Source organism: Hypomesus transpacificus, chromosome 21 (genome assembly GCF_021917145.1).
Source record: "Hypomesus transpacificus isolate Combined female chromosome 21, fHypTra1, whole genome shotgun sequence".
NCBI classification, from domain to species: Eukaryota; Metazoa; Chordata; class Actinopteri; order Osmeriformes; family Osmeridae; genus Hypomesus; species Hypomesus transpacificus.
The window spans coordinates 10,181,263-10,200,085 of NC_061080.1; the positions used below are offsets into that span (position 1 = coordinate 10,181,263).

General features: G+C 42.1%; 1 protein-coding gene across 1 annotated transcript; it reads left to right on the plus strand.

The window, feature by feature from the left end:
- The first annotated feature begins 8,216 nt into the window (after positions 1-8,216).
- LOC124483548 lies at positions 8,217-18,392 on the plus strand. The gene is made up of 3 exons (XM_047044041.1): positions 8,217-8,898; positions 8,998-9,477; positions 17,758-18,392. Exons 2-3 carry the CDS (start codon positions 9,023-9,025, stop codon positions 18,044-18,046), a joined length of 744 nt encoding a protein of 247 aa, XP_046899997.1. The 5' UTR covers positions 8,217-8,898; positions 8,998-9,022; the 3' UTR covers positions 18,047-18,392.
- The last annotated feature ends 431 nt before the right edge of the window (positions 18,393-18,823 follow it).

Sequence of the window (18,823 nt, forward strand, 5' to 3'; positions counted from 1 at the left end):
AAACGCAACACTGCCACAGCACTCACTGAAACACCGAATCTATTGTGTCTACACAACACTGTTTTCAACAGATTGACTACATGTCATTTGAAATGATAACATTAGTTGTTTCCACTTCTGTTGTAGAAGCAAACTGGATTTACTTAGGTGGGTAGAATGTTACAGCTTAGCAACCAAACTATATTGTGATTCAACTCAGCTTCAGTTACCTAGCTCTAGATATCTTGCTGAAAAATAACCTGACAACGATCTGGACAAACATGCATCGTGAATAGTAGATTTACATAACAACACAGGTTATTTATTTGAATGAAACACAGTCAGGAACATGAAACAATGTTAGCCCCATTGCCAATAAACTATGCTAAATCATCACACATTCTACCTATGCTTTTGCGTTAGCAAGCTAAACTAGTTTACATGCCTAAAGTCCAGGAGTTTTCGCTACCTAGCTGTTGTTGCATTCTTTGCAAATCAGCGTTAAAGGTCACATGACATGCTGTTTTTGGATGCTTTTATATAGGCCTTAGTGGTTCCCTGTTACTGTATCTGAAGTATCTTTCCCTAAAGTCAGCCTTGGTGCAGAATTACAGCCACTACGAGCAGTCCCACAATGAGCTTTCCTCAAAACGCGCTGTTTCTGTGTCTGTAGCTTTAAATGCTAATGAGGAGGAGAGGGGCGGTAACATGCGCTAATGTTTACAATGGATGTATCGCAATGGCTCGTAGCCCCTGTTGCTGTAAGATGCCTCAAATTTAGCCATTCTCATCTGATCACTCTGGTTTGCAGAGGTGCACACTCATAATATTTTCAATGAGGGGAAAGGCGGATATCGCGCGCGCCACAACACCAACAACAGTTATCCAAATAACAAAGAGGTTTACAACACTCGCGTTACAGCATGTGTATTCACACACATACTTGATGCTATTTACCTTTACATTAGCAACAGTAACTTAGCTGTTAGCTGCAGAGCTAATGTTACAGCCACATTCTAAGGGTAGCAAGCTAGGTAACCATATACAGTAAAGCAACAAAACGATATAGCGTTAGTTAACTTACTTGCCCAAGGTTTGTAGCTTGACCAAGGAGAGTTAGTAATGATCCAGAATTTAATTTCAGCAAGGCCAGCTTTGTATTGGCTTAAGTTGAGGAAACAGTAGTGGCTGAAATGTTGGGCGCAGACATACAAAACTTTGGGAACTTCTGTCGGCGCATTTCCAGCGAAAATTAAATTAAGATTCTGGTTGTGCAGAGGCTAAGATAAAGGAACTAAAAAAAGACTTCTGTTTTGATTTGTACATCCAAACACTGAGCAACTGTTATGCTTTGTTCGTTTGCTAGCCATGATGTCTCTCCAGGAAAAACCGATATTGCACTCGCCTTTCCACAATCGTAGCTCAGTTTCTCATGGGCGGGCCAGATTATCTGGGCGGGCAAAACAGAGAGGAGGGCAGTAGCCAGCTCCTAGTGACATCACAAGGAGGGGATTTTCAAACTGAGCGTTTGAGCCTTCGTTTTCTCAAAGGCGGAGAAGAATACCGAGGGCTTGGTTTACACCGATCGACAATTCTAGCCACTAGGGGACCAAAGGCAGGCTAGGGGAACTCATATTCATGTTAAATAACCTCCTAAAGTGAAGTTTTCATGTCATGTGACCTTTAATAAAAAGCAGATGTGCTAGAGTCTTGCTGACATTGACTAGACGGGCATGGCTGATGTTTGTCTATACCGTAGCGTAGAAGATCCCTGTGCAGTTCGACCCTCGACACATTTGCGCGAACCATTTCACCAAGGACGGTTTTGAAAACCTGGGACAATGTAAAGCAGGATTCGCTATGAAGCTGTTGCTGAAAAGAGGTGCGTTCCGACCTTAGGTACGTTCATCACAACCGCAAGCTGTAGTATGATTTTTTTGGTAGGGTGAGTTTGGGTAATCTGTGCCACTGGTAAATGTGGGACACCTAAGCTCCAGTGTGTTTTTATCCTGCTATGACGACGTCTAGTCCACAGAATTTTTACTATAGGTTTAGTTTAACAGAGTTGAAAAATCTGTTTAACGTTATGATGAGTTTCGCCATAATTATACAGTTGTTAGTGGTGTTGGTGTTTTGGAGCCCCCTTTGGAGCTGTGGTGTACTGCAGGTCTGCAGCTTGTGCGTGTGTGCACTGTAGCCGTAGTTAGCTGTGCAAAATGACCCTCATACTTTGATAAATTATAGATTGAAAAATGTAATGAATGTCGACAACTTCGACATATTATATGTATTTTATGTGATTAGTATGATTGTGTTGTTTGTAAAGCAGTTTTGTCAATGTGCCGAAGTATTTTTGTATACCACAAGGATCATCATTATACGTTGTGATTAGCTAGCTAGTTAGCTGGGAATTTCCCATTCTGTTAGCTTGCTAAACGTGCTGCCATACTGAACTGATGTATTTTGTCATTTTATTTACTTGTGCAGATGCTGCGTATACCAATTGTTTATGGTTGTGCATGAACAGGAATTAAAGAAGCATCTTCGTCAAGAGTGTTCGTCAGTCCCGTTTGACCACCGCCACATTATCATGAATGTCATGTGACTGAAATCACAAAACTTGATGGTGTGATGTCACAGAAAGGGGCAGGGCACTTGTCAATCAGGAAGCTCCCATGAGATTTGCATAATCAGGTCAGTGACATAACATTCAGACAAGATTAATGTTAAGGATATAAATCTGTCAAAAATAATTAAATGATCCTAATTGTTATCAAATTATGCTTGTGATCTATTCAAGCAACAAAATATGCCTAAAAGTGAGAAAAATGTTTACTTTTTTTTTACAATTTCTTAGCTGTCCCACTTTATCAAACATGATTGGTAATGTGGGACGGCATCATTTGGGTAATATGGGACAGTCATTTAAGTTCTTCAAGTAAGGAAAATATGCATTTAGGGACTTCCTCTTTGTGTGTATGTACAGAACATTGTCTACTAGCATTTGAAGTACAAACCTCAAATATTAATGTATGAATACACAGTTATTGAAGGTTTATAGGTTTATACATCTAATGCCAATAGACAATGCTTTGTAGCCTATACAGACAGTCCCTCCCTCCCTCTCTTCATCACTGACTGAAATGATCCATGTCCTATAATAAAAAAAAACTAAATGTGTTCCAGAATACAATGGCACCGGGCTTCCGGTTTGAGTGGACGTGTTCGAGTGTGGCTCCTATTTTTATATTCTAAATACTTGTTCTACCTTTGTTTTAAACCTATGCTTGCCGTTATCTGTATGTAGCCTGAACTTTTTGTATAACTTTGGTCATAGCTAGACACCGAAATGTCAAGTAAAGCAAACCGTCGAAATAATAAAGCAACTGAAAAAGACAGCGCTCCGACCAGAAGTTAAAACATGGCTACGGCCTCGATGCCTGATGCACTACCAGAAGACCTTGAGAAACTTCGGTTGATTTTCCTCACTGATATGACACGAGCAGTGCATTCTGCGCTTAAAAATGAGCTTGCAACTGCGTTGACTCCAGTTAATAGCACACTCGAACAAGTGATTACAGTGACCGTTTGGTGAGTGTTGAGACTGCCATAGCAACATTGCAGGGGGAGAACAAGTCTTAGAAGAGGAAGTTAGATGACCTGGAGAATCGGTCGCGAAGATCCAACCTGAGAGTGGTCGGGATCCCTGAAAATTTGGAAGGTTCAGACCCTGTTAAGTTCATGGCCGAGTTTTTTCATGAGGTACTGGTGGCAGAATTCTTCTCGGGGCCTCTCCTGCTTTCCCGTCACCCGTGCACACCGAATTGGAATTAAACCAACCGACGAAGGCCGACGATCGAAACCAAGAGTGTTCCTGGTCCATTTTCACTACTTTCAGGACAAACATCACGTCAGCAGACAGAGGCAGGAGCTAGACTTCCGTGGAAGTCGTGTGTTTTTCCATAATGATTCCAGTGCGGAGCAGGGGAGAAAACGAGCAGCGTTCAGGGATGTTAAATCTCTGCACTACAAGAAAGGGATTAGGTTTGGCTTATTACACCCTGCCCGGCTCCAGGTCATACATGACGGTAAAATACACTATTTTGACTCACCAGAGGCAGCCAAAAAGTTTTACGATTCACACAGGGGAAAACAACAAGAAGTTTAATGACTACAGATAACAGGCTACTTTTACGTAGCCCACTGCTGGCGCTGATTGTTAGTTTAGCCTAATTTATCAAGGTAACCTGCTGATTTTTTTTCTTTGATCGCTGCATCACATTTAATCTAGGCTACTTTACAGACTTAAATAAGACTGCGATATACTAACTATGAATATCCTTTCAATCAGCAGATGAGCATTGTTTTTTATTTTACATGCTAAACTGATGGTTTCTGTAGCTAAGCGGTGAAGGTGGTGCTAATGTTCTAGATAGGGAGCCACCCTCGATCAAAACGTTAGTTTTAGTTTTACAGGGAACGATTTCGGAAGTTTCTAGTTTTGTGATGCCAGCGATCGTCTTCAGTTGGGGAAGTAGATCTAGGTTTGGGGGGGTATATGTTATTAAGGGTTGTTCTGGGGAATCACTATGGCAGCTTACCTTAGATAGTTGTTTTTGCTTTGTTTTTCAGGATGTGTTCTAAAATACAGCGTATGCTTTTGTTGTTTATAATCGCTTGCCCTATATGTCTGTTAATGTTGCCAACATATATGACCCTGATGAAGGCCATTCTGTGAGGTTTATATCTTGGAATGTCAAGGGGCTTAATGGTTCTGTTAAAAGAGCTACAGTTTTTTCTCATTTAAAACAATTAAAACCAGATATATTACTTTTACAAGAAACACATCTCAGATTGGAGGATCATAATAGACTCCGTAGAAATTGGATTAGTCAGATCTTTTGTAGTTTTATCTCAACTAACATAAATACATTCTTGACGATTAATGAAACTGATTCTGTTTCATATTCTGTCCTGTGGGAAACCTTGAAAGCGTATTTACGAGGTCTTATATAGTTTGTATGCGTAAGAAGGAAATGCAAGCTCTAGTACAGTCCATTTTAGAACTGGACAGGAAATATTCAGCTACTCCCTCTGCTAAATTATATAAGGAGCAGGCTGATTTGTAGGCAAAATTTAATTATCTTACTACCAAACAATCAGAACAACTCATTTTTAAGCCGCGTGGTCTCTACTATGAATATGGTGACAAATCGAGCCGGTTAATGGCTCTTCAATTGAAACTTCAAGCCGCATCTCGACTTATATCCCTGATAACAGATACCCACCTAAACACCAGAAACGAGCCTAAAGAAATTAATAATATTTTTAAAGACTTAACACTGTCTTTACACTTCTGAATTTCCCTCTAATACAACAGATATGGAGCACTTCTTGGATAATTTGGAAATACCAACTTTAAACTCTGAGGCAATGAAAGATGTAAATCAAGCTCTCACACAAGATGAGCTTAAAAGTGCCATCATGGCAATGCAGAGAAATAAATCCCCTGGTCCTGATGGCTACCCAACTAATTTTTACAAGATATTCAAAGAGGAGCTCACACCAATCCTTATGAAAATGTTTCAGGAATCCTTGTTCTCTACCCCCCACCCTTTCACAGGGATCCATCTCCCTTCTTCTTAAAAAAAACAAGGACCGGACCAAGTGTGGATCTTACCGCCCCATTTCTCTTTTGAACGTAGATGTTAAAATATTGGCTAAAGTATTAGCATGCCGTTTAGAGCGCCTCCTCCCTAAAATAATTTCAGATGACCAAACGGGTTTTATTAAGAACCGCCATTCCTTCTCCAATGTTCGACGGCTGGCTGCTATTGTTTATTCACCCAGTGCTTCTCCGTGTTCAAGTTCAAGTCTTTTATTTGTCAGGTACACAGAACAACACAAGGTTAGACTGGGCACTGAAATTCTTAAGACAAGACAACGCAAGCACCTGGCATAACATATAAGTACACGGAACATAATTTACATCTATGCTGAGCTTAAATAAGTGAAACTTCCTAAATATACAGATAGCAATAAATAATCGACTATCAAACCCTAATACTAAAACTTCCTAAATTACAGATAACAATAAATAGTACACTATACTTACCCTAAATGCATATAAAACCTGTTTCAGCCCTATAACCTATTCCAACCTAAGTGGAGTACAGTACAATAGTGCAAATTTGCAGATCAGTGACCAAGTCACTCACCAAGTCAATGACCATACAGGAGCCTGGTGGCGAGGTACAGTGAGGTACAGTAGTGGAACGTTACTGATAGTGCAACCAGTACTGAAAGTGACAGTGTATAAGTAACTAGTGTGCAGTAAATCAATGTCCATATCAGTGTCCATTCAGAAGTCTGATGGCCCTTTGGCAGAAACTGTTGTCCAGTCTGCGCGTGCGCGACCGGATGCTGCGGTAACGCCTGCCAGAAGGCAACAGGGTAAAGAGACTGAAGGATGGGTGGGAACAGTCTCTTAGAATCCTGCCGGCTCCGGAGGTAGTTATTTCTTTGGACGCAGAGAAGGCATTTGACCGAGTGGAGTGGTCTTATTTATTTGATGTTTTGAAGAGATTTGGAAACATATTTGTGCAGTGGGTTAAGCTCTTATACCATTCACCTTTAGCAAGCATACAAACAAACTACTCTAGATTTGACTATTTTCCACTAACTCGTGGCACCTGCCAGGGTTGCCCATTGTCCCCCCTTCTTTTGCCATTGCAATTGAGCCACTCTCTATTGCACTTAAATCAACATCTCTATTTCAGGGCATTAAGAGGGGGGACATGGAACACTGTATCTTTATATGAGGATAACCTCTTGCTCTATGTTACTGATCCTATGGCTAGTGGCCCCAGAATTGTGTCGCTTTTAAATCAGATTGGAGCTTTTTCTGGTTATAAACTAAATTTTCAAAAAAGCATATGCTTTCCTATTAACAACTCAGCTCTACATATTCAACCAGGATCATTTCCCTTTCCCATATCTCAAGATGGTTTCAAGTATCTAGGTATACACTTTACTCGCTCCTTCTCCTTTCTGTTTGAAGCTAACAATGGCCCTCAAGTCAATCAGATGGAGGCTGACTTTGAAAGATGGCGCAGTTTACCACTTACTATGGCAGGGAAAATACAATCTGTGAAGATGACAATACTTCACAGATTTCTTTATTTATTCCAGTGCCTGCCAGTCTCTATACCCAAGTCATTTTTTAAATCAGTCAACCAATCCATAACATCATTCATTTGGGGGAATAAGATTCCGAGGGTTAAGAAGACCATTCTCCAAAGAGATCGTGAGGTGGGGGGATTGGGCCTTCCAAGCTTTATCCTTTATTATTGGGCATCCAACATACAAAATATATAATTTTGGCTTCATCGATCAGATACAAACTGGTGTCTACTTGAGGCTCAGTTTTGTCGCTCCACATCTCTCCAAGCTTTAGTGTATTCCTCCTTACCAGTGCAGCTCTCTAGATTTATATCCAATCCTGTTGTATTGTCCACTCTAAAACATTTCAATCAATTTCGCTGTCACTATAAGCTAACATCAGCATCGGTTCTGGGCCCGATTTATAAGAACCATCTTTTCCCTCTCTCTACACTTGATTCAACATTTAAACAATGGAGTTTGAACTGTCTCATATACATCAAAGACCTATGTACACTACAGATAACGTATTTGACAGTTTTGAAAATTAGTGTAAACGATATAACCTTCCTCGCGGTTCTTTTTTTAAGTATCTACAGATTCGCCACTTAGTTAAGAGTAAATTTGTTCATTTTCCCGATCTCCCAGTTGTCACAGTCTTGGACAAACTTACTCTCACCTTTGTGAATAAAGTAGGGCTGCAACAATGAATCAATTAAATCAATTAAAATCTATTATTAAAAGCGTTGGCAACGAATTTCATTATCGATTCGCTGTGTTGCGCAATTATTACACCACTCAATAAGTCGCGGAGATGTTTGAGTATTAAAAAAAAGTTTAGTTGAGCGCGGAGTAACGGTGCGTTCACACTGCAGACTTTTTTACCGCTCAGCCGCCGGCCTTCCCAAAGTGCACCATGCTCGGGGGCGTGTCAGACAGATTCATTCAGAGCTGTAGTTCTCTTAAATCACTGTTGTAGTTCGTATAATGTCATGGCAAATGTGCAGACAAAATACAACTTTTACACACATTAAGCAAAAATCCGATACACATTCTAGATCTGACATGATCTTATCACAGCACACAATAGGTTATCTTTTTCCACACTTTTTTTAGGCCGAGTGAAAGATTAAATGCCACCCGCACTCTATGGAATGGGTCTTGTGCCGGCTGGAATACAGAGATCGTCCATGTTCTATTTGCGCTCACTTTTATTATTAATGTAGCCTATTGTAATAATTTCTACAAGCTAGCTAGCACGTTAGCAATTTTTCCAGTAACATTGAAAATAGTTGTATGCATAGGCTAGCTGGATTTATAACCACACCCTGTATTCAGAACCAACAAATTAAATTCCCTCCCGCTCTTTATATATTATTGGAGGGAATACATTGGTATAAATATAGGGAAAAAAAATAAAAATAGGGAGTCAGATGGCTAAGCGGTGAGGGAGTCGGGCTAGTAATCAGAAGGTTGCCGGATCGATTCCCCGCTGTGGCAAATGACGTTGTGTCCTTGGGCAAGGCACTTCACCCTACTTGCCTCGGGGGGAATGTCCCTGTACTTACTGTAAGTCGCTCTGGATAAGAGCGTCTGCTAAATGACTAAATGTAAATATAGATGCTCTCCATCAATACTGTATCAGTCATCATGAACAACCGGCAGAAGATTGCTGTCATCACCCTGCTCTACTGTCGGAGAAGACGCCGCCGATCCGCCGGCGTTCAGCCCAGCTGAACGCCTCGCTATTTGTCTCCAGTAAGCTTTAATTATTATTAGTATTTCAGTATTCTCAGACTAAAATATAGTGTAGATATATTCTATGCATTATTTTAAATGTATGGTATTTCTTTGTAGATACCTTGCCACGGGGGATTCGTTCATGACGATCAGCTTCAGCTATTGTGTGGGCTCAAGCACTGTGGCAGGTATTGTTGGGGCTGTGTCCCAGGCCATTTGGGACTGCCTGGTGGAGGAGTACATGCCTGTGCCAACCAAGCAGGACTGGAGATACATTTCTGAAGGCTTCCTTCAGAGGTGGAACTTCCCTAACTGCTTGGGTTCCATCGATGGCAAGCACGTTGTCATCCAGGCCCCTCACAGCTCAGGGTCACTGTACCACAACTACAAGGGGACATTCTCCATCGTTCTTCTTGCGGTTGTGGACGCCGACTGCATGTTCCGGGTCATCGATGTGGGGGGTTACGGTCGCAACAGTGACGGTGGGACCCTGGGCAACTCTGCGTTTGGTTTGGCCCTGAAGAATGGAACCCTGGACCTCCCAGAGAACTCCATCATCCCTGGAGCAGAGCCACGTGGACCACTGCCACACGTCAGGTCTGTAGTGACATTTTTATTTATATAGGTCTGTCACTCTGTGGCCCTCAGCTCAGCCTCTGCCTCAATAAACAAACGGTGGACGTTAAATTTCAGCTCAGAACGCTTGGCTGGTGGCATTCTCTTTAATGAAGGGAGGAGGCTTTTAAAAAACAGATCATCCTCATCTTCCTGTGGTGGTGGTGGTGGTGGTGGTGGTTGAGGTGCAGGTGCTTGAATAATTACAAGGGAAACTCCAGCCTCACTGGCAGGCTCATCACTGGCCTGGCTGGCTGGCTGGGGACTGGCTGGCTGGCTGGCTGGGGGCTCTGGCTCGCTGGGGAAGTTGCCACTTGTCTCCCTAAACTCAATATATGGAGCTAGGAAGCTCATGGCCGCAGCGTACTTCCATGGTCTACCACTCCCTGCACCTGCTGCACTCCTGCACCGATCTTTCTCCTCATTTTTTTCTTTTTTGTATCCGGTCCTCAACGTCTTCCATTTCTTTTTGCATACATCGACTAGAAAAAGAGGCATCAGACATAAACGTTGACATGTGTAACCTTTTATTATATTACTTGAAATATCTGCAAATCAATCGCTAGATTATGACTTGCCACTACACATTCACTGTATGGATAGCGAGTGGCTGCCAGCCAGCATTTCATCATTGAATGTCAATCGTGTACCGGGTGAGCTAGCTAGACTATGCAGCTAGCACAGAAGAAATTTACGTCATGTGAAGAAACTGAATTGAAGTACAAAATACACACCAGGGACGCTGACAACCTCAGCAACCCTGCACCAGGCATCATTTTTGTTGTTTACATCTCTGTAATCGAACAAAGACGTATTGTACAGTACTGGGTATGAGGACACACATACGATGAGTAGCTCTTCCATCTTGAAATTGTCAAACCTAGAAATGTTTACCACGAACAACAGTTGCTACGTGACAAGAAACAAGAAACCAACCTGATTGGCCATCGCTGGCGGTTTCACGCTCCTCATTTACATAAAGTTGAGAAAATTGAACTTCTGCCGCCCCGCTCGCCTTCCCACAATACCCTACGCGGGCGTCGACGCCCCGCTCGCCTTCCCACAATGCCCTACCCGGGCGTCAACGCCTGGTTACATTGAAAATGAATTGGAAGCCGACGCCCCGCTCTGCCCGCCCCGCTGCAGTGTGAACGCACCGTAAGAGGAAAGACCATCGGAGAGACGTTGTTGAGTAACGTTGTTCTGAAACACATGGCGGAGAAATCAGTACGACCTAAGTCATCCAAGGTGTGGGAGCATTTCACTCTAAATACGTCAAAAAGGTGTGTTAATTGACCAGGGTAAAGTTAGTTTCATATTCGACATTCATCTCACATTCGGAAGACGTTACTTTGCAGCGTTGCGCTAGGGACCGGGTGAAAACTATACCATTTTGAAAAATGTAGACTTCATTATATTTTAATGAATATAAAACCTCAGACAGACACCAAAGTATCTTAACAATGTCTGGTATACTACCACAACCTTTACTTTTTCAATTAAGCTTAATTTTTTTTTATAGAAAATCACTGATCTTTGAAAATAGCTTAATCCTCGCAAATCTTAAAGGTCACATGACATGAAAACTTCAATTTAGGAGGTTATTTAACATTGATATGAGTTCCCCTAGCCTGCCTTTGGTCCCCCAGTGGCTAGAATTTTCGATAGGTGTAAACTAAGCCCTGGGTGTTCTTCTCCGCCTTGGAGAAAATGAAGGCTCGAACGCTCCGTTTGAAAATCTGCTCCTTTTGACGTCACAAGGAGCCTCTGCACATATTTTGGCTGGAAATGCACCGACACAACCTTCAAGTTCAAGTTTTTTATTTGTCAGGTACACAGAACAACACAAGGTTAGACTGGGCACTGAAATTCTGGATCAGTAGCCTACTCCTTGGTCCAGCTACAAACCTCGGACAAGTAAGTCAACTAACGCTATATCATTTTGTTGCTTGCTATATGGTTACCTAGCTTGCTACCCTTAGAATCTGGTTGTAACATTAGCTCTGCAGCCATAAGCTGAGGTACTGTCGGTACTGTAAAGGTAGTCAGCATCAGGTATGTGTGTGAATACACATTCTGTAAGCAGTGTTGTGCGCTTTGTTGTTATGTGGATAACGTTCTGCTGTTGGTGTTATGGCGCGCACGATATCCGCCTTTCCCCATATTTAAATGACTGAGTGTGCAGCTCTGCAAACCAGGGTTATCAGATGAGAATGGGCAAATTCGAGGCATCTTACAGCAACGGGTCTACGAGCCATTGCGATACATCCACTGTAAACACTATGGCATGGTGCCGCCTTTCCTCCTCATTAGCATTTAAAGCTACAGACACAGAAACAGCGCGTTCTGAGGAAGCTAATTGTGGGACTACTCGTGGTGGCTATAATTCTGCACCAAGGCTGAATTTCGGGAAAGAGACTTCAGATACAGTATTAGGGGACCACTAATTCCTATATAAAAGCATCCAAAAACAGCATGTCATGTGACCTTTAACTTTTTTCAAAATTGTGTCAAAAAAATCATACATGTACACCAGATTATTTTAATAAATTCTGGCCTACTTCCACAACCTTTCAATTTAAAAAAATATTTTTAAATGTATTTAAAAGAAATTAATGCTTTTTTTTTTTTTTTTTGATTCATTGATTAATCGAAAAAAGAATCTACAGATTAATTGATTACTAAAATAATCGTTAGCTGCAGCCCTAGAATAAAGGTCTAATCTCTCTACTTTATTCTCAGTTGATGTGTCTTGGAGATCAAAGCCTAAACAAATTTAAAAGTAGGTGGGAGGATGAGCTTGGTATAGACCTGCCGGAGGAATATTGGGCAAAGGCATTGTAAAGAGTCAATTCTTCATTGTCCTGTGCCAGGCTGGGGCTTATACAATTTAAGGTTTTGCATTGAGATCATTTAAGCAAGGCAAGGCTTGCCAGCATATACCCTGGGACAGACGCTAGCTGCGACAAATGTTCTCCAGCCAATCTAATGCATTCTTTCTGGTCTTGTCCCCAACTTTCAGGTTACTGGGCAATAGTTTTTAAAACGCTAAGCGAAGCTCTTGGAGTGATGCTGGACCCCTGTCCACGTATAGCGATATTTGGTGTAGCTGATGAAACTCTGGGTTTAAATGCAAACCAGTCACATAACACAGAACATCATTGCATTCACATCACTTTTGGCCCGTAGGAGAATTTTGTTAGTTGGGAAATCTTCTTCTTTCCCATCAGCTTCGGTCTGGCTGGAAGATGTAATGCTTTTTCTAAAGCTGGAGAAGATAAAATGTACACTCAGAGGTTCTGTGGAAAGGTTCTATTTCAAGTGGAGACCGTTCTTGTCGTATTTTGATAGTCTGAAGGAGTTGCCCACCGGGTGAGTGTCTTAACTATAATTGAGAACCTCCCCCCTCTCTATCCTTTTCTAGACGTTTATTTATTTATTCTTCTTTCTTCTCATTGCCTATGTATTTATGAATCTCCTCTTTCCTTTTTTTTTCTTCCTATTGATATTAGATCACCTCACAGAATGGTTGACACATTGTAAATAGTTACTATATTTGAGCCACTAAATGTGTTGTGGACATATGAGGGCCTATGCTATGTTTTGTAAGAATATTGATGCATAGCTGTGAGAATGTGTATTCATGACTGAGAAAGTTTTTTTTTAATTTTTTATATGAACATACCTACTGCCAAGAGGTGTATGGGGAGGGTGGGTGGGGGTAGTCTTGTTTGTGTAAAAAAAAAAAGAAAACATTGAGGAAAAATGCTTGATATACTGCTTGAGATAATCTGTATTGTGCAATTCCCTCAATAAATAAATGATATATACATTCCTCTTAAAAAAAAAAAAAAAGAATACAATGGCACCAAAGTGTCAGGAAAAGAGAGGGCAACCAAAAGAGAGAGGTAAATGAGAGAAGTAAGAAGAAGCTAAATGAATGGAGTGAGACAAGAATAATGGGAGCCATTGCAGAGTACAGGGAGTTAGTGGAGGCATGTAGCGTCCCTCAGCTTCGTTTGTTAGCCAGGGCCTGAAAGTCAACCCTTCAGCGAAGAGTCAAAGGTACAGGGGACCACAAACATACCATTGGGAGGAAACCCTTTATCTCCCAAGAAGATGAAAATGTCCTTGCAGATCTTGCAAAGACACTTGGGAAAAGAGGATTTCCTCTAAGAATGGAAGACATCCAGAACCTTGCATTCCAATTTGCTGAAAAAAAAGGGATAACGGGCTTCTCGGTAGACAAGAGAAAAGCTGGCTATGCCTGGTTTCAGGGATTCTTGAAGCGGAACCCTGGTTTAAGTATCAGAAAGCCTGAGGGTCTTTCCGCTTCTAGAGCAGCTGGCTTCAACCGCCCTGTGGTATCGAAGTGGTTTGATGAATATGAGGAGGTGATCAAGTCCCTGGGTTTGGAAGATGCGCCAGACCATATTTGGAACTGTGACGAGACCGGCCTGCAGGACCACTTCCTTTCCTCCAAGGTGGTTGCAGAGGTTGGGGGGCCATGTTTTGAAGTCACTGCTGGTGAGAAGGGAGTGACCACCACCTGCCTTGCATCTCTAAATGCTGCCGGTTTGTATGGCACTACCATGATCATATTCAAGGGAAAAAGGTTGAAGGCAGAGTGGCTCCTGGGGTGTCCACCAAACACTGTGGTAAAAATGTCTGACAATGGGTGGATTATTAGTCATCTGTTGTTTGAGTGGGGGAGGCAATTTGTGTCTGGCTTGCCAAAAGATGACCTATGTCCACATGTCCTGGTGCTTGATGGGCACAGCTCCCATGTTTATAACATGGAGTTTCTACATTTGATGTAGGCTAACAATGTGCTTGGCCTACCACCACACACTATCTACAGCCAGCAGACAGGGCTTTCTTCAAGAGCCTAAAGCACTACTGGAGGCTGGAGGGTCGGGCCATCACCAGGGAGAGTGGGGGGAAACGACTAGACAGAGCCTTGTTTTTGCCACTCTTTTCAAAGGCCTGGAGCAGGGCAGCAACCTCTTCAAATGCCAGAGCTGGCTTCCGGGGCAGTGGTATATATACACTAAACCCAGCCCACATCAATGATGCCCTCCACGCACCAAGTAAAGCAACTGAAAGAGAGCAACAAACAAGACCGTTGAGTGCTTCACCATACCAACAACCTCCACAGCATATTCTGCAGGAAGCTAGCAATCCTCTTCCCTTCCGTCTTGAAGCCCATCCACTACATGGTCCTGTGCAGGAAGCCAGCAACCCTCTTCAACTCTGTCTTGATGCCCAACATGCCATTCTCTAGCAGCATCATTGTTGCTGCCCACTGGCAGTGCCCCAAGGGGTTGTACCATCTCTGGTATGTGAAATTGAGGTGGAGACAGCAGTGGTACAGGCGAAGGAAGCAGCAGTCTTATTTGAGGACTTGGTCCAGTTTCCGGTCAGAGAAAAACCAAAAACCTCCCGAAAGCAATCCAAGCCGCCTTCGATGAATTTTACCAGCGATGAACATTTTGTTTACGTTCAGGGGAATGGCAAAAGGCCAAAGCAAAAGCCAAACCGCAAGAAGAAGACAGAGGAGCCATGCACCATCTGCTACCATGCATATGGGGACAGAGATGACCCAAAGAGCACATAAGAGTGGCTGTCCTGTGCGGTCTGCAGCCTGTGGCACCATCAATCCTGTGCAGAGGATAACGGTGTGATTGACGACGATGGGTCTCTCCTGCAGGGACTGTTTGTTTCCGGAGTAGCCCCCAGTGTTTTCCCAACAGTCCCCCCCCCCCCACTCAATAGTTGTATTTAAAGTAATAAATAAATGAATAATAATCAGTAAATAATTGTTACTTGTAGCTTGATTTTTAGTAAATGTGTATGAATGTTGTAGCCAATCATTTAAATAACCAGTTTAAAAATACAGTCATTAACAAGGTAGATCCGTCAACCCTGTGTGTTTTTCTTTATATGTTCTTTGTTTAGTTCTACATCAAATAAATATGACTACTTTTATGAATTCTACCTATGCTAGATACAGGAGACGTTAGCATTGCTAATAACTGTTAGCGACAAAATCATACTGTAGCCTACATACTGTACGGTCTGAACAGCACATCTTTTCAGGTTCACCTTCTTAGCAAACCCTGCTTGAAATTGTCCAAGGTTGTCAAAACTGTCTTAGGTGAAATGTTCAGAGCAAATAAATAATTGAGTGTCAAACTTCGCCGGGATCTTCTCATAGACAAACAGCAGCCATGCCTGTCGAATGTTTGGCTCCTTGGGAAGACTATGAGTGTTAGCCTTCCCTGTACAGCCTGGAACACTGCATTTACGACCGTGGTCCATTTTCAATATCCTTGTTATAATTCAAAACGTTCTTCTTTGTAATTCCTTGAAAGTAGCCTACACAGAGCAGCACGCAGCTAAACTAGTATCGGAGATCTACGCTACCTTGGGCTGGTCTGGATGTACATTTTGGGGCGTGACAAGGATACAGACCAGAGCCAAAAAAGGCGGTCCCCGGACTGACGTCAGTCCGGTGGCTTTGTTGAAAAGCTAGCGTTTTACAGCCACATAGTTTGAGATCATGAGATTTGCATAGGAAAAAGGTGTCAATGGACTTTGAGGTTCATTGTATGTTCATTTTACCCACCGAACTGTCGTTATTCAACTATGACAAGGTAAAATCGTTAAATCGTTTTTGCAATCAATCGCCCCTTTTAGGGTGTTCAACTTTTAGATGCTTGTCATGTTCGTGGTATTGCCACAATGGTGTATTGTTGTTTGACAAATGTCACATGAAGCTTCATCGTTGTTAACTGGAGTGAAATCACTCCAGATTATGCTTCTTTTTGTTTCAGTCATGACCGCAGCAATGCACTCAAATCTCGAATGTGCTTTCACTGAGTGAGAGTGAAAGAGCGCGGCGCGCTGCCGCTGATGAACTCATGATAAGCACAGATACAGCGGAAGAAGAAATAGTTCCCATTGACTTCTGTGGTTAAAGTACATTTCTATACTATACGACCGACTAATATTATGAAAATATTCTAAAATCACTTGTTTAAAAGAAATCCCAGGTAGAATCGATATTTCAAATTGAGAATCGATCCTTTTGTTACAATGTCAGTATCGAAAATAACAATACTTTAGGATTGATCCGCACATCCCTAGCTTACGTTGGTTAGCTACAATAGTTAGTCTAATTAGCTAGTGCCAGGGGCGTAGCCACGGGTAGGCCTGGGTAGGCACAGGCCTACCTGTGTTGTTCTAAGGCCTACCCAAAAACGAAAGCATCTCGGAAAAATTAAGGGCTGATCACACCGGGAGCTTATTTTTTTAAACATTGCACTTAAAACCCCATTGTTTGCTATGGTACGTCAGTAGGCTAAAGCTCTGTTAAATACCATATGTGTGGCGGCCTGGGGAAACCCTTCACATGGTGAAAATGTGACTTTCTGGGTGGTATAAATCTTTGGAATCTACAAACTTTCCTGAATACAAATCTGTTTAAATAACTCTGATATCTTTATCATAACTGAAGTTACGTCATTTTAAAGTTGACCTGTGTCAAAAAGTGATAAGGGAGAAAACTATATCAAAGATTCCAACTCCATTTCATGCTAATTCCATTGTGATGCATGAGGGAAACACCAACACTCAACTCGACTGTTTCAAACAGATTGTCAATCTGATCACATTAATAACTTCTCAGCAAGTTATTTTTAAGTATAACAGCCTGATTTCATTGATCAGTTGTTTGGGGCTGCTGCAGCAGAGCAGACAAACTGAGCATGTGATTTGACATGGCTTGAAACTCTTGCTAGCTGTCCAAAAACCGTTGAAATTGCCTGGTTTTCATAAGTAATCATATACCTTTTGTAGGCTACATTACAATTACGTTTAGGGTGTTTACTAGCCTATACAAAACATAAAAAATCTCAATTTTGACAAACTGATTTTTGGCTCATAGTCAACAATGAGCGGACGCAACATCCAGTCCGCCACACATATGCACTTTTTGTCTAGGCGTTTTTGAGGCAGACGCTTTTCAAAATTATTGTTAGGCTATGTGTTTTGATTTTGGTGTGCCACCCCAAGATTTTCCCTTGCCCCATCTGGCCACCCCAATGAAAAATGTCTGGCGGCGCTCCTGCCAACATGTTGCACAGAAATGTATACAAATCATTTTAGCTGCATTCAAGCCATTCATATTTTTTTGGTTATTTATAAAATAAGATGTGCAAGTGAAATCTTTTATTTATTTTCCCTTCCTTCATCTCTTAGGTGGAGGATTGTAATCCATGCAGGAATCGATGGTGGCTTTCCTGAAGGCAAAAAAAGAAGTGACATTGTAATGGACCTGTTTTCGGAAGCAGTCGCCCAGTTTGGTGTCCCATTCAGAGTCAGATGTGACTGGAGGGGAAAACAACGCCATTTGTCTCTTCATGGATGTCTTCCGAAGATCAACCCGAGGGAGTGCTTAAGAGGGATGAGCACTCATAATCAAGGCATTGAAAGACTGTGGGGCGATGTCTGGAGAGGCGTGACAGAAAAAACGCAAGGTCCTACGTAGTGTGGTCAGGTCTGCTGAGTTTATCATCGGCAGGAGGCTCCCAGCCCTACAGGACACCTACCACACACGATGCCTCATTCTAAAAGACTACTACATGGACATTTCTCACTAGCCACTTTACATTGCTGCATTTCTCACTAGTCACTTTACACATTGTCACTTTCAGCTACTGGTTGCACTATCAGCAATATTGGACTAACTGCACTCCACTTGTCTTAGGTTAGTATAAGTCTAAGGTTAGTATAGGTAATTATCTGTATTAGAGGTCTAATATATTGTATACTATTTTGTATATTTAGGAGGTTTATAATTTATTATAATTTTTCTTTTAGCTTATCATAGATGTAATCTATGATAAGCGCGCCTACGCGATGGCTGCGTCGACAAGAGCTCCGCAAAAACCCAGCTTTTTGTTAGTCTTTTTAGTGTTCGTTACTTGTTTTGTCAATGTTATATTGTCGTTTATTCAGTACGACCGGCAGACACTTCTGGACATTAAGTTGTCACTTGGCAAGGATCATTTTACGAACTTTAATTCCACTTCTCGGAGTGCGAGCTCGGACTGCAGCTGGCCCTTTGCTGTTTCGCCGTTCTGTTTACCCGCTAGACGGAGAAAGAAGAAACGTGGCCGGCGTGCTGGAGTCCTTGTTCGAACTCGGAAACGATGCTTCAAACCTGCTCTTCCAACCATCTTACTAGCTAACGTTCAGTCCATCGACAACAAAATGGATGAACTTAACGCTCGTGTCAAATTCCAACGGGACATCAGGAACTGCT

What these genes read in the sequence shown, in the direction of transcription:
- LOC124483548 (XM_047044041.1), top strand. Translation starts at nt 9,023, where the DNA reads ATGACGATCAGCTTCAGCTATTGTGTGGGCTCAAGCACTGTGGCAGGT. An exon ending in GGACCACTGCCACACGTCAG is followed by an intron (nt 9,478 to 17,757) that starts GTCTGTAGTGAC and finishes TTCATCTCTTAG; the next exon opens with GTGGAGGATTGTAATCCATG.